The sequence below is a fragment of the Pinus tabuliformis genome, chromosome Q (assembly GCF_031772625.1).
Source record: "Pinus tabuliformis cultivar Carrire ecotype Pingquan chromosome Q, CPIR1, whole genome shotgun sequence".
Taxonomy (NCBI): Eukaryota; Viridiplantae; Streptophyta; class Pinopsida; order Pinales; family Pinaceae; genus Pinus; species Pinus tabuliformis.
The window spans coordinates 100,317,151-100,336,598 of NC_142296.1; the positions used below are offsets into that span (position 1 = coordinate 100,317,151).

The 19,448-nt window shown below is 40.6% G+C and overlaps 1 protein-coding gene across 7 annotated transcripts in view; it reads left to right on the forward strand.

The window, feature by feature from the left end:
- The first annotated feature begins 1,961 nt into the window (after nt 1–1,961).
- Nucleotides 1,962–19,448, forward strand: part of LOC149218427 (uncharacterized) — a 374,566-nt gene continuing 357,079 nt past the window's right edge. For 2 of the 7 annotated variants that reach the window (XM_089383977.1, XM_089383983.1), the window contains exons 1-2: nt 13,796–14,158; nt 14,312–14,409. In XM_089383977.1, the coding sequence (XP_089240103.1) occupies nt 14,016–14,158; nt 14,312–14,409 (241 nt within the window). In that variant the 5' untranslated portion in view covers nt 13,796–14,015. Of the gene's footprint in view, nt 2,814–13,670; nt 13,723–13,795; nt 14,159–14,311; nt 14,410–19,448 lie in introns of those variants that run through there. The other 5 variants (XM_089383979.1, XM_089383978.1, XM_089383980.1 and 2 more) reach the window with 5 other exon arrangements.

The following is a 19,448-nucleotide window of genomic DNA, read 5'->3' on the forward strand; positions in this document are numbered from 1 at the left end:
ACCAAAACAGTTGGAGCATCTGTCTCCGAAGGAGAGCAACATGCAAGGGACAACTAACTAACATTGGGACAGTTGTATGGTATTGAGCAGCAAATACACCAAGCATGTAATGTTACAACTAGCATGCAAGGGACAACTAGCATGCAACAACAAGCATGCTAAGGACAAAAAGCATGCTAGGGACAACAAGCAAGCAAGGGACAACAAGCAAGCAAGGGACAACTAGCATGCAACAACAAGCATGCTAAGGACAACAAGCATGCTAGGGACAACAAGCAAGCAAGGGACAATAAGCAAGCAAGGGACAACTAGCATGCAACAACAAGCATGCTAAGGACAACAAGCATGCTAGGGACAACAAGCAAGCATGGGACAACAAGCAAGCAAGGTGCAACCAACACATAGGTCAAGATGGAAACATGGTGCAACAATGGCACATAATGTAGTACAATGATGGGTACAGTCATGATTAATGAAGCATGATGAGATGTAGCATATTGATTATGGGTGCAGCATGGTGCAGCGCAGTGAGGTGCAACATGATGACGAAATGCAGCACAATGATAGGTGAAGGAGTCACCTTGGAGAATTAGTTGAAGCAGCATGTCTTCAACTGATCTCATGTATCATCTTCTTAGAGATGATGTATGCTCTTATGTAGATAAGTCAAAGTGTTGACTTCTGTTGTAAACGTACTATCTCTCTCTCTCTCTCTCTGCTGAACTATTGATGAACATATGAGAAGAATTGATCAATGGTTTCCCCACATTGGGGTTTGTCCCTGGCTAGCGCCACATCTTGTGCCCTCTTGTCTTGGCTTGTCTTCTGTGATTTATGTTTATGTTCTATCTGCAGTTTACTTTAATGCTGATGTGATTGCTAAACTGGAAAAGATATGGAGCTAACTATGAAAATTGAAATAAATTGCTCTAAGCATAGAACATACCTAAATTAACAAATACTTGTAGGATGAAAACAATTCAGGGAGGATGGTGATCTTCATACTTACTCCAAAATAGGTGCAGAAACGCTGAACTTTGGGATTTGAAAACTAAGAAAACCCTTTTTGGTTAGTTGGTTATGTCAGTTGTCCTCTACGATTGTGAAGTAGGGGAAGTAGCATGTCAACTTACAGCGGGATACAATTAGAAAGAATACATAAACAACTAATTACTAGCAATCTCAAAGTTAAAGCCACAATCCTGTACGAAATCCTTTTGGCTGAAGCAGGTACTTTTCCATTGGAGCAACAATGATAATCGGGTTAATAAGCTATTTAAATAAGGCTAGAAACATGGATAACCAGCATTGGCCCAAGATAGCTATGGAAGAGGGATTAGATCATAGGAAGAAAACTTGGATGGAGCAAAACAAAAAGTGGTTGAGTAAGTTGAATATCAAGCTGCATGAATGCCCTAGCACCAAAGAAGAAATAATTTTTTTTTGTGATGGACAAATTTAAGACTACCGTGTGGACCAATCATAATGGTCATAAAAAACATACTACATCAAAAAGTTCAACCCAACTTGTGACCATGGTGAGAAAACATATTTAGGAGTAACTATTAAAAGAAAAACAACGGTGCTAGTGGCACAATTGAGGACAGGTTCACATCACCTTAGATGTGATACTAGTAGGTGGAAGATCCACAAGGAGGTTTGGGAAGAAAGAACTTGCATTTTTTGCAATAAGGTTGTGGAGGTTTGGGAAGAAAGAACTTGCATTTTTTGCAATAAGGGTGTGGTGGAGACAGAATGACACTTTGTTATGGAGTGTGCAACATATAAGGATATACACATTCAATATGAAAACAATCTAAAAATTGACAACATGCATTATCTATTTGACAAAGATAAGATCAATCAGATTGCTAGCTAACTAACCTTTTAATTAAGACTGTTAACAAAAAAAAATCTCACATGGAAAATGAATTAAAGTTGTTATTCTCTTTGTGCCTCGGAGTGCTCAGCCTAGTGAACGTCATCAAAATCATTCATTTCACGCTCATATGGCTAGCTCGCTGGCGGGATACTCATGTAGCAACTGGTATTACTGTATACCAGCGCCCCTCATCGTCGGGCGCACCGCTAACCGCTCAGAGAAGAGATGAGCAAAGGTAGGCACTGCAGAGAAGCAAGGGAGCAGGCATGTGGTAAATTTGCAACTAAAATCGGCGAGGGTTTGGCTCGACAATTTCATCACCGGCAAAGAGGCCGCTCAAACTAGAAACAACAGGGCATGTGGGGAAACAAGTAGTGATTGCAAAGATGAGTTACGAATTCCAGAACGCAAAGTAGGTCTGACAAACAAAAACGAGGAGAGCCTTTGAAGGCACTGCGAGTTTCTCGTGAATTTTTGGCATCTTCCAGCAATGAAACAGCATGCACAACATCCGTTGTGCTGGAAAACGAAGTGATTTTTCAGGTAGAACATTCGTTCGACGCTCTAAGTCTTCTTCAGAAGTCTCTGTTGGAGAAACAATGGGGCCTTTCTTTTGATTTAACCACATGCATAGAGCTTCAGAGGGCCATGAGAAAGTGGAAGTTGTCCGTTCAGGGAAACCATCTGCTGGACAGTCTCGACTAGCCGCAAGAAGCAAATCAACTGAGAATTTGGTTCGAGTAAAATACCTGGATCAGAAAATAACTGAAAGAAAGCAAGAACTCGTGTCTCTGAAAGTAGAATCGCTGCAGCATTAGATGACATATTACATGAAGGGCCTGTTAATTAAAGATTTGCTTACACACACAGAGGTTGTACGCCTTTCAAACATATTGCAGACTGGCCTTTCTTTAAAGAGACAGAAATCATGGTTTATCAATATCTCTGAATCCACTCTATATAGTTAGAAAATTTACTTGTGCACTCCCTGGAAAATAAAGATAAATTTGGATAGGAGAATTGCAAAATTGAAGCTTAAGTTGGAACCTGTCAGCGTTTCACCTATTTATTTACAGGTCGTATTACTTAGTAAAACTTGGTCCAACATTAAACCATTTAAATCGAAGTATGCGATGATTTTGTGCAATTTGAAGACCTTTTATGGTAAACTGGTTAAATACAAATATAGATGTGTTTAGTTCTCAAGAAAAAGCGTAAGAATAACCGCTGGATTTCACTGACCAAAAATTCACCAACTATTCAGACTGTCATGTTTCGAGAAAAACCTTGTAATTTAGAAAATCTGTCATGTTTCGAGAAAAACCTTGTAATTTAGAAAATCTGTCATGTTTCGAGAAAAACCTTGTAATTTAGAAAATCTCCATCATGTCCTAGTCAGATCCTATATATATCTATCTATTTCCAGGCTCCGCAGCTTTATACTAATGTATATTTTATAGGTAAACCCTAAGTCAGGATCCAATATTTATATCCAAGTAGCATATCCACTTCCAGTCTCTCTAGCTGTATAACCAATGCGTATAAATTGGATGGCAGATGGTCAACAAAGTCATGTTTATAAAGAATCCTGAATCCTGAAACTTATGGAAATGCCTCTTATTGAATGAGTATATTAATGTGGGTCAGACTCTGTCTATGTATCTAACATTCAACCCATCGTTTATAGAAAATTCATAGATGTTTGCTAAATAGCAAACATCTATTATCTATTAGTGGCGTAGACTCCGGTGACTAACCTCCAAGATGCCTGGGCTGATCTGCCTACACAAGATCACGTCCTCCCAAGAAATCATGTTATGGCCCATGGGCAGTACTTTGGTATGCATTCAAACACTTGCATACCCAACAATGTTTTTTGAGACCTTACATCTTTATAACGCCGTGCACATTGATGCCCTTTTTAATGCACAAGCACCCCATGCAGCATTTATCATATGGCAACTTAGATAAATAAGATAAGATAATTATATTTATGTCCAACTAATGACCACAAAGTAGGTCAAAGGGATTGTTGAGTACACTGATGTATATACAAAGCAGGAGAACCAAACGGTCTCCTATAAAAAGATACAATGCATGAAGTAAATCAACATCTGGCCCTAGTAGAGAAGATCCATGAGCTAATAGATCTGAGGATCAAATCCATGTCACCTGACATTTGAGGCTGAATGAATAACACTGAAGAAACTCAACAAAGTCTGTTGGCGCGATGAAGCGCCGATGGCAAGGGCAGATTGTCCACTAAATCGTTTCCTGGGGGGGTTCACACGCTACTAAATGCTGGAGGACCTAGTCCATCTCCCAGGAATGGATATGAGACAGAACTGCGGCTGAGATCTCGTGTGGCAGGGTGAGGTCCCACGGATCCTCGCTGATCTGGAGTTTGGATACGTACTGGTATCAATTGATCTCTTGGTGCCCCTGTCTGAAAGTAGTACCCTGAAAAATGTCGTGATCCTTTGTGTGGGGTCTGGTATGATGGGAGGCTGAAGAATATGCGCTCGGAACCTAAGAGCCTTCGACATATATAGGGCCAAACATCTTTGATCGGGGTACCTGAAAAAGTCGGCGAGGGTCCGAGAATCTCTGAACAAGCAATGAAAGCTTCCTCTGATCTCGTAGTAGACAGGACATCCAATGATGAAGTGCACCTCGGTCTCCACTTCCTGTAAATGACATACCTGGTATACTGGGGTCTAGTCTATCCACCTAGTGGTCCGTCTCTACCCGAAGTCTATGAGAACCTACTATGAACTAGCCTAGAGGAATGCGAAGAGCATGCATCCAGTGGTGAAATGTATACTGGGGTCGAATAATGAACCCGTCTCTCAACTCCAAGAAGTGCTCAACGTAGAAGGCCATCTTTAGGCGCAATCCTCTTGGAGGATTGACCCAGGTGACCTGGACGAACTGCTTGTAGATGTCCTCCCTGATGATCTTGTTTAGCTCCTATTTAGTAGGTAAAAGGTGACTAGGAGCATCTAAGGAATATCAGAAAGGAGGGAGACAATCCAACTGAATTCCCACTGACTCTAAGAGGTTTGAAACTCTTGTAAACCAACATCTGGCTCGGCCTGAGGGAGTAGAATGGGCAATAGTCTCAGAAGAGCAATATGCCAAGTAAGGATATCGGTCCCTACTCTTTATCGAGTTTGCCAAGCCTTGGACACGATGCAAGAATGAAACCAATCTGAAGACCGTCTCAAGCCGAAAGGGTTGAGCTCCAAACTCTGCAAGGATGATGTGTTGCGGCACTGTCAGTTTGCACCTAATGATGCGGCGAAGAAGAAGAATCTGGACTCTCTCAGCTGAAGCCCAGTCTGACTCAAGTAAAGACAGTCCCCAAATCTCTGAGCCATATAGAACAGTGGGACGGATCAAGGTGTCCATGAGGTGTTGAAGTTTCTAAGTTTACTTAGTTTAGAAACCCTTCATGCACTTTTTTTGATTTATTCCTACCTACTTGTTATTTTTCTTTAACAAGTTATTTACAAAGTAAATACTGAAAATAAACACCAGTGCATGCTCAACATATTACAGATCAACAACTAAAAGAAACAAGAACAAACACACCACATGACACCATTATTTTTGGACCAATGTCCCCTGAAAAACCCAATGCGGGAAAACCGATGCAGCTATCTAAGGGTTTTTTTTTAAGCAATATCAGAGTACAATCTGGGTGCCGAAATTGGCCTACCCAACAGAGAATTTCCTTAGTAGCTATACCTCACAGTTTGAGAGAAATCTCTTGGCTGAAACCCCGGAAAATCCATCCCGCAGCTCCTCAGCACAAAACTGCTCTGCAACCCCAATGTCTGCCCCTCTCTGTCTCACGCTGGCCCTGCGTCAGCCCCAGGAGGCCCTGTGTCAACTTTCTGGGCCTTTGCGTCAGACACGCTGGCTTCTTTGGTGCTCTGCGCAACACTTGGCTGCTCTGCGTGGCCCTGCGTGAGCCCTTGCTGGCTCTGCATCACTCTCCTTGGTTGCTGCGTTGCTCTCCCGACACAATCTTTGCCTTCTCTGTTTCTCTGTACTCAATGCCCCTCAGCTGCTCTCCCGATCACTGATTCTATCTCTCTTAGCAAACCCCGCTCTAGAGAATAGAATGATTGATCTCTCTGGTGTGCTCTCCAATGACCCTCAAGCCTCCTCTTATACTTTTCCTGTTGTCATCTCAACGGCCGAGATTAAGTCCCTAATCAACGGCTAAGATTAGGTTTGGCTTGATCCATGTCTTTTGGACCATTCTAACACAAATTCATATTAATACAAATTAATATTTTATTTTCCCTAAGTTTAGACTTAGGGACTCCATTAAAAATATTAATTATTTTAATATCTCTTGATCTGTTTAGAATCTGCCCAAACCCTTTCTGGGTATTGGATATCTCATGTTCCCCAACCTCTCCACCAAATTTCGTGGCTAGAGTACATCCGATGCTACCCCAAATCAACATGAGGCTCATCTTGGACGAGATGTCGTGGAAGTGATGTCGAAAGCACTGTCTCTCGAGAACGGCTAAGGATCCATATCCTTTGTTGATCCGAGGCTGAAGCGCTGGTCGCAAACTGAAGCAGGGACCTGAGAATTACACCCCCAAGTAAGTATACGTGCTGGTGATCTCAATCTCCTCCCCTCTGAATAGAAACTGAAGGTCTGAGGTTTTCTTCACCCAATTGAAGATCATAACCTTGGTTTTACCCAGGTTGACTGTCAACTGTCGATGATCACAAAACAGAGCTAAGGCATCCAGCTGTCTCTGTAATCCTTCTGGGGATAAGGAGAGGAGGACCTCATCATCAGCAAATAGTAGAATAGATATCAGAACCTGGTGAAGAAGGCAGCCATCAGTGTCTTGAATATGCTCATGTAGAAATGCTTCCAACTCATCAATATAGATCCCAAACAGGGTAGGGGACAATGGACAACCCTATTTAACCCCAATAGTGCTTCGAATGAAATCAAACATTCCATGGGCTGCGTGAAGACGACTAAGAACGGATTCATATAGGCGCATAATAGCGGTCAATAGGGTTGCAGAGATGCTAATATCTCTGAGTCTCTGGAGCAAGGCCTCCCTTGGAACAGAGTCAAAAGCTTTCCGAAAATCTACGAAACAAAAATAGACTTTTGAAGAGTAGTGTCGTGCCTCCTTAATCACGGCGCGAAGGGTGAAGATGTTGTCAATGGTTTGATGAGTCGGTCGAAAACCTGCCTGTCCCCTAGCTCTGAGTTGTCTCTGCTCAAGGTCACTGGAGAGCTTCCTATGTAGAACAGTAGCATACAACTTCGAGAACGTGTGACCCACCATGATCTTTCGGTAGTTATTGGGATTTGAGCTGGAACCTGATTTGTGGATTGGATGGATGATGTGGTGTGGCCATGTCGGTGGAAAACCTTCACGGACTACATGGTTGAAGAGATCAACCAAGTAGCTAGCCAAAGCACGGAAACCGTGCTTAAAGAACTTTGCTTGGTAGCCTTCCTCATCGGTTGCTTTGCTGCTGTTCATCACCCAAATATCTTTGTCTGAGAACAGATAACATGAAGAGGGTGGGGAGGTAACATGAATTTGGGCCTGCCCGGGAATATCATAAAGGTTGGAAGTGTGAGAGAACATGGATGTAGGGTCGAGGTTAGGTGGAAGATGGGAGTGTCGGGGAAGGATGGTATGCCAGAATTGTTTAGGGGATTGGGCAAGGAGAGCAGAAAGTTCTCGTCTTCTATGGGAGACAAAGAGTCGTTTCTTGTGACGAAGGAGACGACGATAAGAAGCTTTGAGGTTGGAGTAGAAGGGTTGAGAGTGGGTGAAAGCATATCGAAGTTCTCAATGTAGAGTCTTGCATTCATCATTGTACCATTTGTTCATGGGGCAAGATCCAACTTTAGGGGAGATGGAAGTGGAACGAGTGGAGTGGGGGGAGGATTTGAGCACTGCTTCCCAAATGGCAGCTGAAAGACAGGTGTATTTAGTGGAAGCAGAATCAAGCAAGGAGAACTAGGTTTTCGATGGGAGCATCTTGCGTAGGGTAGAGAAGAAGATGTCAGGGTCTCCTTCGTCAAATCAGAAGGTAGTTCGAGGTGGGCCCCGAGGGGAGGGATGGGGTGGAAGGGGAGAGTCAAACCGAAGAGAGAAGGAAAGAAGTGCATGATCAGCAAGGGGGATGGGGGAGACTGAGAAATGGCGAATAAAAGGGAGCAAGTTATGGCTAGCGAGTACATAATCAACTACACTCGCACCCTTGCCATATGGCCGGCATGTGAAAAAGCGAGAGTCTGGGAAATAGGGGAGACCATTTAGAATCAACAACTCCTGGGATTCCCCCAATTGTAATAGATCTATACCATAAATTGTAATGGGCCCTAAAGCATCATTTGACATCCAGTGAAGCCCTACTGAATCTGGATCTATCCCCTGGGTACAAAATACATCCTCTGATCGGTCGTGGAGAGGGATTTGGAGATCTCTAGTGCGAGCATTGAAGTCACCTAGGAGGATGACTTCCCCAACAACACAATACCGGGTGATGTCGGTGTACAAGTCTATAAAGGGGTCCCCATTTGAGCCATTATGGACAACAAATGGTGAAGAGGCTGGGGAGAAGTAACAAACTGCAATGTAGATGTCCCTCGGAGGAGAGACTCCGACGCTAATCCGAATCCACATAAACCTAGAAAACTCATCTTCGACTACCAAAGATACCCTGTTCTAGAGTGAGTCACTAGCCAAACAAGCAACTCCACTTGATCCTTTGACCCCTCCTAAGCTCCTCGTCTCCTGCTTGCAAACTGAGATCCAATGGTAACCTGCAATATTTGGGAGGGGTCGAACAGGGCTCGCATGAGTCTCGGTCACGAAGAGGATGTCCGTTGATTCGAGAGCATCATACAAGAGTCCCAACGATGACCAGAAAGATCCATTGCCATTCCAACAACAGATAGAAATAACTGTACCCTGTTGCCTCCCCAAGCGGGCCCGTCATTTGGAACCTCCAGTTCGGGGTTTCCACCCAGGTGGGAAGGAGTCCCGAATGACTGCCCGGAGATTCCTGATAACCGCCCATTTCCCTGCCTGTTGTGTTGCCATAACTTGTTCTCTGGATTGTTTAAGTTCCACAATCTGTGCTCAAGTGAGGTACTTGTCCAAGAAAATCCTGTTGGGAAGAGTAAACAACTTCCGCTTAGCCTTGAGGGCGCAAAGTCGATCAGATGCAGTCCGAAACTTGAGGAAGAGAGTGGATTCGTAGCCCAACGAGGCTCTGTCCAAAGCTATATCGGGGAGGCTAAGGGTGTCTCGAAGGAACCTAGCCCCCACTTCCATAGGATCCAGAGAGGGGTGGGGTAAGGGGAGACCTCTCACCTTGAGATTCAATTCTCTTGCTCGTCTGTTGCGTTCTTCCCCAAGTTTTGCTTGCATCACCTCCTCAACTGCTGCAAGAGGGGTAGGAGTTTTATCCTTCCCTCGAACCACCTGTACCTAAGAATTGATGTGTGTCTTCGTTTCTTGTTTGAAGGTGGTTTGTTGGGATCGGATTTCTTCTTGCTTGCTTTTAAGGTCAAGAATTTCTGCATGCAGTGCACCATTTGGAGGATGGAGAATTTCCTGCTCTTTAGTTTCATGTAACATATTCTTAAGGGATAAATTATCCCCCTCCACCTCTGAAACTTTGGCAGAGAGGGTGTGTATTTCTGAACGGAGCTGCTTGTTTTCAGTTTCGAGAAATTCCATTTTCCGCAGCATTTGTTTTACCAAGGCTGTCCAGAATGAGAAATTGGACTCCGCGCTGACTACCACTTGCTCTTGCTGGTTTTCAACAGCTGATAATTCAGCAAGGCTAAACATGTCATCTTGGCACAATTTGTCTTGTTGCAGGGATCCAATCCCTGGATTTGGAACCCATTATTTTCTCTCTGTCTGTTCCTCAGCAGTAAAATTCATCAAAGGATTTAGAGAAAACCCGTCTACCGCCATCTTGGTATTAGAGTCACTGTCAAATTTAGTGGGCAGATTCCGTCAAACACTTGACGTGCATCCTCGGGCTGCCTGTTCTGTTCAGTGATCTGCCCTGCTCCTCACTGCTGCTCTGCTGTTGCTATCGCTGCCTGTTCGCGTAACTCTGCATGTTGCTGCCTGCCTGCTATCTGCTGCCTCTGTCTGCTATGCTATCCGCTGCCCTGTCTGTTATCTCACTGCCTCTTTATCAAGAGCAATTTTGTTCAAATGTGCACAGGGTAGATATTTCGATCGCATGACGCAGCTAGACGCACTTCTATAGTTTAGTAAGCGGCCTAAATTGCAGATAATGGGAGAAATTAGCAGTGGCGAGCAATTTGAAGAGGTGAGCCAATTAGAGGGTCGAATGGAGTTTATTTTATACAATTTTCCAATGCCGCTTTCTGATGCAGCAAGCACAATCCAAGTAACAGAGCAAATCAAGTTGATACAACCCGATATAAACGATAAGCTTCTGAGGCTCAGAAGAGTAACACCTCTAAACCTCAGCACTTGGCAAACACTGGTATTATCGGCAGCACTCTTGACCACAGCACTAGTTAGAAACGAATCGGCACAAAACCCATTTTCTTTAGTGTCCACGGTGAAGAGGAATAGGAATAGCGACAGGCGATCTGGAAGTGTAAATTCACTATTTTTCAAGGTCTCGGTGATCAACACAATCTATAGGTTTGTATGAGGTGCTTGCAAGGCTAGATCAAGAAGGGATGCGATACTTGTGATATAGGAGCCTGCAATAGAGGTGACCACAGCTTGTAGACCTTCGCTGGTTAAAACAGGGTATGTGCCTTAATTACAAGTTGCTCTAGGCCGCAGGCAATATAGAAATTTCTCGAATCAAGAATAAATGCTTTGACCTCTGAACAAGGTGGCCTTCTTCTTCTTTTCAGAACACAATTCTCTCGTGGCAGAAAGAATACTCTACCTCAGTAAGTGTTGCATGAATTTGAAGAGAAATAAGGCCAGCTATAACCGATCAATTGCAGACAACACAGTCCTTAAAGCTACAGGTTCTGGGTGGATTCCCATAAACAGTTCCATTAAAATAATAACAACAACAACAATAATAATAATAATTGAGAACAGTGTAGCATATATGCCACTCTACTGAAATTTAGTTTAACATAAGTTATAACCAGCTCGAAAATCCCAGTCCATCATTTCATGTCTCTGCAAAGCAAATTTAAAATAGAGAAGATATGGAATGCATTGAAGTGTTTAATAATAAAGAACAAGAGTATACAAAATATTGTTTTGGATTTTGATCCGGCAAAGCTCAAGTCTCAAACATAACTCCATATATATTTTTATATTGGCTTGGTTTAGCTACTTATAATTTATCCAGAATCACCCTCCGTGAAAGGATCCAGCAAAGTCGCACTAAGGTAGTGAATGTTAAAACTTTAAAATCTAATTTGTCCTCCTCCGCATTCCCGAAAGAGAGGGCCGGCCCTACCCACATGGGTGTTTGCTCATTGAAGGGAAAGGTTGCAAAACTCCACATGTAGTCCAGTTAATGTGTTGCCTCTGTCTAAAATCCGATTCCAACTGCAAATTGTTTCTTCAGCATGTTGTTCGCACAACTTAAAGCTCTGTTGTTCTTGGAAGAGTATCGTTTCTAGGGAACAATATCATTAACTCTTCAGAGTCCAGACCAGGACCAAGAAAGCTAAAAACGTTTAAGCTATCCTCAAGTAAGACGATTTCTTGTCAGTTGTTACATTTTATGCCTCCATAAACAAGACCACTTCCTATTTTCAGTTTCACAGTTCTAAACCTTTCTCCTTGCTTCAGAACATTTTAAGATAATTTGGCAGTCTGAAAATAGAAAATCCGAATCTGTGAATTGAAAATTAAAGAAAGATTTTGAAATGATTGTGATGCAACGAGAAGATATCAATTGTAACCATGAGAATTGTAAGATTTTGAAATGATTGTAACACAACCATTTAAGATCATAGTATAACATGTAATTAAAGGTTCTTTTGAAAATGGCTAATAAGCTGGAGCCACTTGTACAAGATCACTGTACCTTTGGAATTTGGTCAGAGATTTTGGTGATGCTTGTACACAAATTTAGCAGAATAATAAGTTTGTCAAAAAGCATGTGTATAGTTGTACAGTGGCACCAAAACTAAATCTGTGGACGAGTTGTAAATCCTTGAGAATGAAGGAATCAGCAATGGAATTGTAAAATCAGAATGACATGAAATGTGGTCTGTGAGACATGTACGATAAACAGGAAAGGTAAGTATGAAAAACTTTTTCCTGTTTTGAATCACTATATTAGGAGCTAAATATATGTAATAAATGAGGCTAGCTAAAGGATAAATTGTCATGAAAGAGATGGCTATGCTATACAAGTTCTATGGCCTTATGAAAGTGCAAGAGGATACATAGCCTCCTAAAAATGTAACCTCTCTAGTCCATTGACCATTTGGCCTTGTGGATGTTTAATAAAGTCTTTTGTATTCTATTTTTCTCAGAAAATATTTAATATTTGTAAAATTAATTGTGCATTATGATCATAGACTTTTACAATGCCAGAGGAGATGTTCTTTTGTCTTCTGCAATTCCTGACCACTGACTGCGGTAGCTTTGTTATAAAAAAGGTCTTAAAATTACTATTGTATAACTTACCAAAATTTACATAGTCAGAAACGTCTGAAAAATTTGGAAAAAATGTATATAATAATGCATATTTACAAGACACACAGAAAGAGATGGAGAGAAAGCTCCCCTTACAGCCCTAAAAGGCATCACCCATGTGGACTCATATAATGCAAACCAAGCATGACCCATCTGGATCAAGATAAGGTAAGCCTTGTGGGTCTGCATGTCTCATGCCCTTCTAACCCCACAATACTTGGGTGGGATGGGCCCTATAGGTTTGGAAAGGATGAGCCCTATAGGCTACAGATTTGAAAGACGTGAAGACGTAAAGGTTAGCAGAGCACAAACGATTGAACTTTTTTCAAAATTAAAGTCTACGTGGTTTTCCCTTTAGATTTACTGATAAAACTCTTGTTCGAAGGGCACCAGGTGCATCCATCATTACAAAACATATTCAACACAGATCAACAGCTACCAGATGGAGCTGTCATTGCACATTTATTCAATTGCTGATTCCTTTTTTCACCCTGATGCCCACACCATGTCAAATTTAGCTACAAAAAGTAACAACCAGAATTTATTCTCTGGGTGGTATTAATGCTCTGGGTTTATAAAAAACAGTTACTATTATAGAATTAATAGGAGAGCTAGAAAAATTAATTGGTGGAATCCAAAAAAATGGAAGGAAATATTTAAAATGAGAGATGAAGATAGAGCAAAAATGGAAGAAGTCATTAATTCACTCAAAGAAGTGATTATTTTCTTAAAAAGTCAAGGTGTAAAGAAGGATAGGAATAAGATGTAAATAAATATACTTACCGAGAGTTACTTCCCACCATTATTTATGTAGGAGTAAAATCGTAAATGTATAGACATTTCAATTTATTAGTTCCTTCCAAAGCAAGACTATAGGATTTGATTTGCTTATTAGCCATTGTTAATTTAGCATTGATCAATGCAAGTGATAATGTTTTATGTAATTTTTTCTAGAGTGTAATTTCGAACTTGATTGGCAGACACTAATTTGCCCTCCCACACTTGTTTTAAATAAATAGCTAATTTTATATTTAACATATTTACATATAATCAAAATTTAACCTCTTCCTCTTTGATGTTTCCTTTCCATGTTGCCTTCCCTTGCTGTGGGAGTATGGTAGTTATTATTTAAATCATAAATGTGATAACTTGGTAAATCTTATTAAAATATATGATTTTTAATTTTTATTATTTGTGTGTATTGTTTTCCCAGCCTGGGTGATAAAATGACACTATTTCACGATGTCCAAAAATAAGCATTTGTGTAAATGAAAATGAAATCAAACTCGCTATTGTCCTTAGTTGCGCTTCAGATTAGCATTTATCCCACACTTATGACTGTTTCAGAGAGGAATATACAACAGTAGTGGAATTGGATACCCAATAAAATCCGATCTGCTGACATGTGACATTTTTGTTCTTCTCAGCTGTTAAAATAAACTTCAATGGCTTTAAAATCCAATGGCATTCTAGTGCTGTTTTCTCCTCCTTTGGCGGTTCTTGGGTGGCAGACAATTCGAAATCGGAAACAAATTGCATGTAGAATACTGAAAAATAGGTCACCCTGTCAACGATGGACATATGCCAGGTAGGTAACACGATTCAGAAACATAAGATTAACTGCTTTGCTTCTCTGTGTTGGTGTGAATTCAAAATTCCGACATAACATGACAGTACCATCTTGAAAGTTTAGAAGTTGCACATTTTTTTATACATGCCATCGGTAAATTACTGCTTGCAGACCTAAAAATATTCTTCAGCTACAAGAGTTTTATCACCTGAGGTATACTCCAAGAAACTGCGTTTCAGAAGAGTCCACGGATTCCTCAGCGGAAAGTGGTATGTACTTATTTTTTTTCCCATTACATGTCTTGTTTCATTTCTTTCATTAGGATCTAAAGATGAAGCGTCTTCAGAAAACAATCTCAGTTGGATTAGAATAAACAAAAACAAAATAGTGTACAATTTTATGTCTTAGCAGAGTGGATATAAAGTTTGTCTAGGGGACTATTTTGATGCCTTTTTTTCCCAAAACTTTTAATGATGTCATAAATTGTTCTGAAAATATTTGAGAAAGATTATATTAAATAATTTAATATTTGCTGTTGCCGAGTAGGTTTAGTTTGGGTGGTTGCACAGAGTGTTATCCCTCACCAAGGATCAATTCCTATAAGTAAAATGTTAAGCTTTTACTGACTATATTGTTGTATTGACCTTAAACCATGAAAATCCAGATTACCTGGTTACCATCCTCATAACAATGGAAAGTGAATGGTGGCCTTTAATAGAAATATACTAGCTAATGCATTATTTCAATTTGATTCATATAATTTAGTAGTGCAGCTCTACGAACTCATTCAAGGGTTTTTAAATCACCTAGGCATATGGGTATTTTCTGTGTTTAGCAGACAACCGATAGGAGCTTGTTGTCAAAGGTCAACAAGCATGCAACTCGTTACCAAGTGGCCTAACAGCGGCAAAGAACACCTAAGGATATTGGCTTACTAATGTATCTGTAATGTGCCAGATCCGTATCCTTGGGATGGGGTGCCATTACCATCTCTTAATGGATTTTTGTTGCAGCCAATTATACATTTTTTCATGCTAAAGCCCTAACGGCAGTGATTTTTTCTTACGATGATTACACTTTTGTTGCATTGAAAGGATAGTGGAAAACCTTTAAATAGAATAGCAGAGACAGAAATACACAGCTAGAAGCTGGCAGGAAATATATGCATATACTTGTCTGAAAACGCGAGAAAGCATAGCCATTACTGCCAGTACTTGCTGTAAATTACTGGTACAGAGCTTTCAACATAGAAAATATGCTTATCTTCATAGAAGAGACCGATTGCAGAGGGACATTTTTCCCTCCTAATGTAGGAATCCGAAAACCCCACGCCTGAGCTGAAGGCCAATATGTGACCAGGGGAAATTCTCACAAGCTGTGTTGCACAGGTAACCGCACCCGGGGGTGGGGTTCTCGAACCCGTCCCGGGTTCCCGCACCCAAGTACCAGATTTGGGTATGGGTTCTTCCCAGACGAACCCAGAAGAACCGGGTTCTTCCATGAAGAACCGGGTTCTTCAAAAAAAAATTTGGGTTCTTTTCCTTTAACGGGTTCTTGGGTTCTTCGGGTGCTTGGGTTCTTCGGGTTGGGTTCTTTGGGTTCTTCATAAAAAAACTATATTAAAAATATAATTAATAATATATAGTTGGATTGAAGTTAAGAACAAAGTGCATACATTTGTTGTAGGAGATAGATCACACCCACAGACAGAGGAGATCTATGCAGAATTGCAGTGACTGATAGGGTTGATGAAGGAAGCAGGGAATGTACCTGATGTGCACTTTATGCTGCATGATAAGAAACAGGAGCAGGTGGTAGTGATCATCACATGATGTGCAATAGGAGTGGTGGGAATCTGCATTGTTTACAAGAGGAAGAAGCTTATATTTTGTTTGTGCTTTTCAGCGAGTTGTAAAGACCACTGAAGTCTCATCAAAAGTGCAAGAAGTGCATATGTCGTAATTGCCACTATTCTGCCAAGTTCATAAATGAGGTCACCATGCAGGAAACCGTCCTGAGTGATTTAATCCACTTCATTATTTCCTCAACTCTGTTTTTTTGGGATTTATATTGAGGCTTAAGTAAAATAAGTTAGCTGGAAGTGCTATATTATTCTGTTGGTGTCTCTACAAAGGGAGTGGAGGTTTGAGGACTGTTTACTGTTTTCATGTATCATGCCAAAGGCTATATCTCCCTAGGGCATTTCTCAAGGACAAGAGCCCATACAACAAGTTTGAAGTAGCATGGGTATTTTCAAAATTTTTAGGTTGAAGTTACATCAAGATATTCAAGTGAACAAAAGATGTGAGTGGACTGTCGACCTCCTTGGATATATGATTGCAGAGAGCTTGTCTGGGCAGAATAGGGATCGGGCTTCAGTTAGAGACCTTTTTTTTTCCTTGGAGCTTCAGGTAATGACTTATAAATAGCAGTAAAGGCATTTTCAGAGACACTCTTGTTCTATTTTTGCTCATGATGAGAAGTGTTGAAATTCAAATCTTACATAAATACATATAAGATGTATATGTATGCACACAAATCGATGCATACACATAGACAGACATTAATGGACATAGAGAGAACAGACATTAATGGACATAGAGAGATGCACACAAGAATTATAGTTTATAGCTGTAATGTATTATTCCATATGTTGGCTTGACAAAAGACGTTTGCCAGCAAGCTGTATAATTGACTTTGTACTGATTTCATGTGTTTCATTTTTGGATGAAAATATGGTGCAGCTCTAAATTGAATAAATTAATTGCATCAAGCAACAGATGTTATGCTTGTCTGTATAAAACAATAGTTAATATCTTCACTCTTTTTTATGGTAGCTAATACTGGGGACTTGTGTTTGAGGGTCAAACAGGTAACATAACAATTGAGAAAGGTCTGAAATTCTGTTGGATTTGGAAAATAAAATGAAAGATAAGCATAGGAAGAGAAATTGGAAGCATGGAAAAGGATGGACATTATAGCAGTGTGATCAGACAAACAATGATGCCTGCAATGTTAATATGGCAATATAGAGTTAGGGAACAAGTTTGACCTGCAAAACTGTATTTGATAGGATGCTTGCGTGGTATGTGGTTTCGTGGAACTCAATGACAGCAGGATATGCTGACCACAACTGTTGCATGGATGCTTTCCAATTTGTGGCAGAATGCTTTGGTTTGGCATAAATCCAAACCAGGTGATCTTCACTATTATTCTGAAGGCATGTGCCAGACTGCCATCAGATGAAAATGGTAAGCAGCTCCATTTATGCATTATCAGAATGGGTTTGGAAAAAATATACAAATTCAAGTTTCATATATATTATTAATTATATTTTTTCAACTTTAATATATTTCATATATATTATTAATTATATATATATATGAAATATTAATTAATAATATGCATGTTTAAATGGTTATCATTAAAGTTTTCTTGTTTAAAATTTAAAGTTGAAAAAATATCAAATTCAAATTTCATATATATTATTAAATATAAATTTATAATTTATAATTTATAAAATATAATTATTAAAATTTAATATTATTATATTACCCGACGAACCCACGCACCCTGTTTCCAAAAATGCCGTCCCCGTCCCCGTCCCCGCACCCACGTTTCCTGGCAACATAGCTCACAAGTCTCAACGACAACATGACAATAAGGCAAACACATCCAATATTAGTTAGCAGAGAATATGGCAATGCAATCAAACAAATGATAGAGATCCAATCCTCCATGCAGGAAATGCAATCAATTCATAAAAATATTCCAACAACACCTTGCAGAACACAGCCAACCGTGAGGAAGGAGCAAAGTTTTCCCTGCATGATGGCAGGTATCCCTTCCACCTTTGATATGGGGCGTGCCCTGCCCCATATATGCTCACTGGCATAGCCCAGAGCAGTCCACCTATTACAGTGGCAAATCTTCTTGCCGTCCGGTTGCTCCCAGACATAGTAGGCTACCATTGGTTTTTGACTTGTCAACAGGAGTCCAGATCTTCAAGTGGTGTTAGCAGCTTAGGAGGAGTTTCCTGTTTGCTTCGAGACTCCTTCCAAGATAGGGTTTCTATTGTGGATTCAAATTTCATATGAGTTTGCTAGCTTCATGTGGATTCTACTCAATGGCTTTACCTTTCTCCCCAGAGACATTTATGTGGCAATTTGTTACCCCCCCATGTCATCTTAGTTTACTATTCACAATGATTTAGATGGAGACCCTTATAGAGACCTATATATTGTTGATTTGGTGTAGCATCGGATGTGCTTTAGCCATGAAAATTGGTGGAGAGGTTAAAGCACATGAGATCTCCAAGACCCAGAAATGGTTTGGACAGATTGTACCCGGTTTGGGAGATATTAAAATAATTAATATTTTTAATGGAGTTCCTAAGTCTAAACTTAGGAAAAATAAAATATTAATGGGTATTAATATAAAATTGGGTTAGAAGGTTCCAAAAGTCATGGATCAAGCCAAATCTAATCTTAGCCGTTGATTAGAGATTTAATCTCGGCCGTTGAAGGACCAATGAGAAAAGTATAAGAAGAGGCTTGAGGGTCAGTTGGAGAACACACCAGAGTGATCAGTCATTCATTTTGCTAGAGTGGGGTTGCTAAGCAAAGTTGAATCAGTGATCAACAACGAGGGGCAGTGAGTACGAGGCAGAGACAGTACTGAGAGACCAGCGTAGAAGCAGAGAGAGCGAGAGCAACAACCAATCCAGGCTACGCAGAGCCCAGCAGAAACAACGCAGAGGCTAGAGGGACTGCGTCATCCACGTAGAAGCTGCTAGAGTGACATAGAGGGTCCCAGAGGCTGCGCAGTGCCTCAAAGGGCTGACGCAGGTCAGTAGGAAGCTGATGCAGAGGCCAGAAGGGCCAGCATTGAGCTTCAGTTGTGCCGAAGAGGGTTTTGTGGGACAAGTTTTCTGAATACCTATTTCCGAATATAGAGGTATTGCTGACGTGTATTTTATTCTGTCGGGTGAGCCGGTTAGGCACCCAGTGGTACTCAGAAAGACTGCATAAATATAACCCTTAGAATAGCTGCACCATTTTTCCCGCATTGGGTTTTTCGGGGACATTTGTCCAAAAATAACAATGTCACTTGTGTGTTTGTTTTCATTCAGTTGATGATCTGTAGATGTTGTGACTATATTGTGTTTATTTCGGTATTTAAATGTTTTAAATAACTTGTTCAGAATTTACAAGTAGAAGAAATACCAGCAGAATACAGATTAATTTTCTAACGGATAGACTTAGAAAATTCAACATGGTATCGGAGCATGGTTGCAGATCATAGGAAA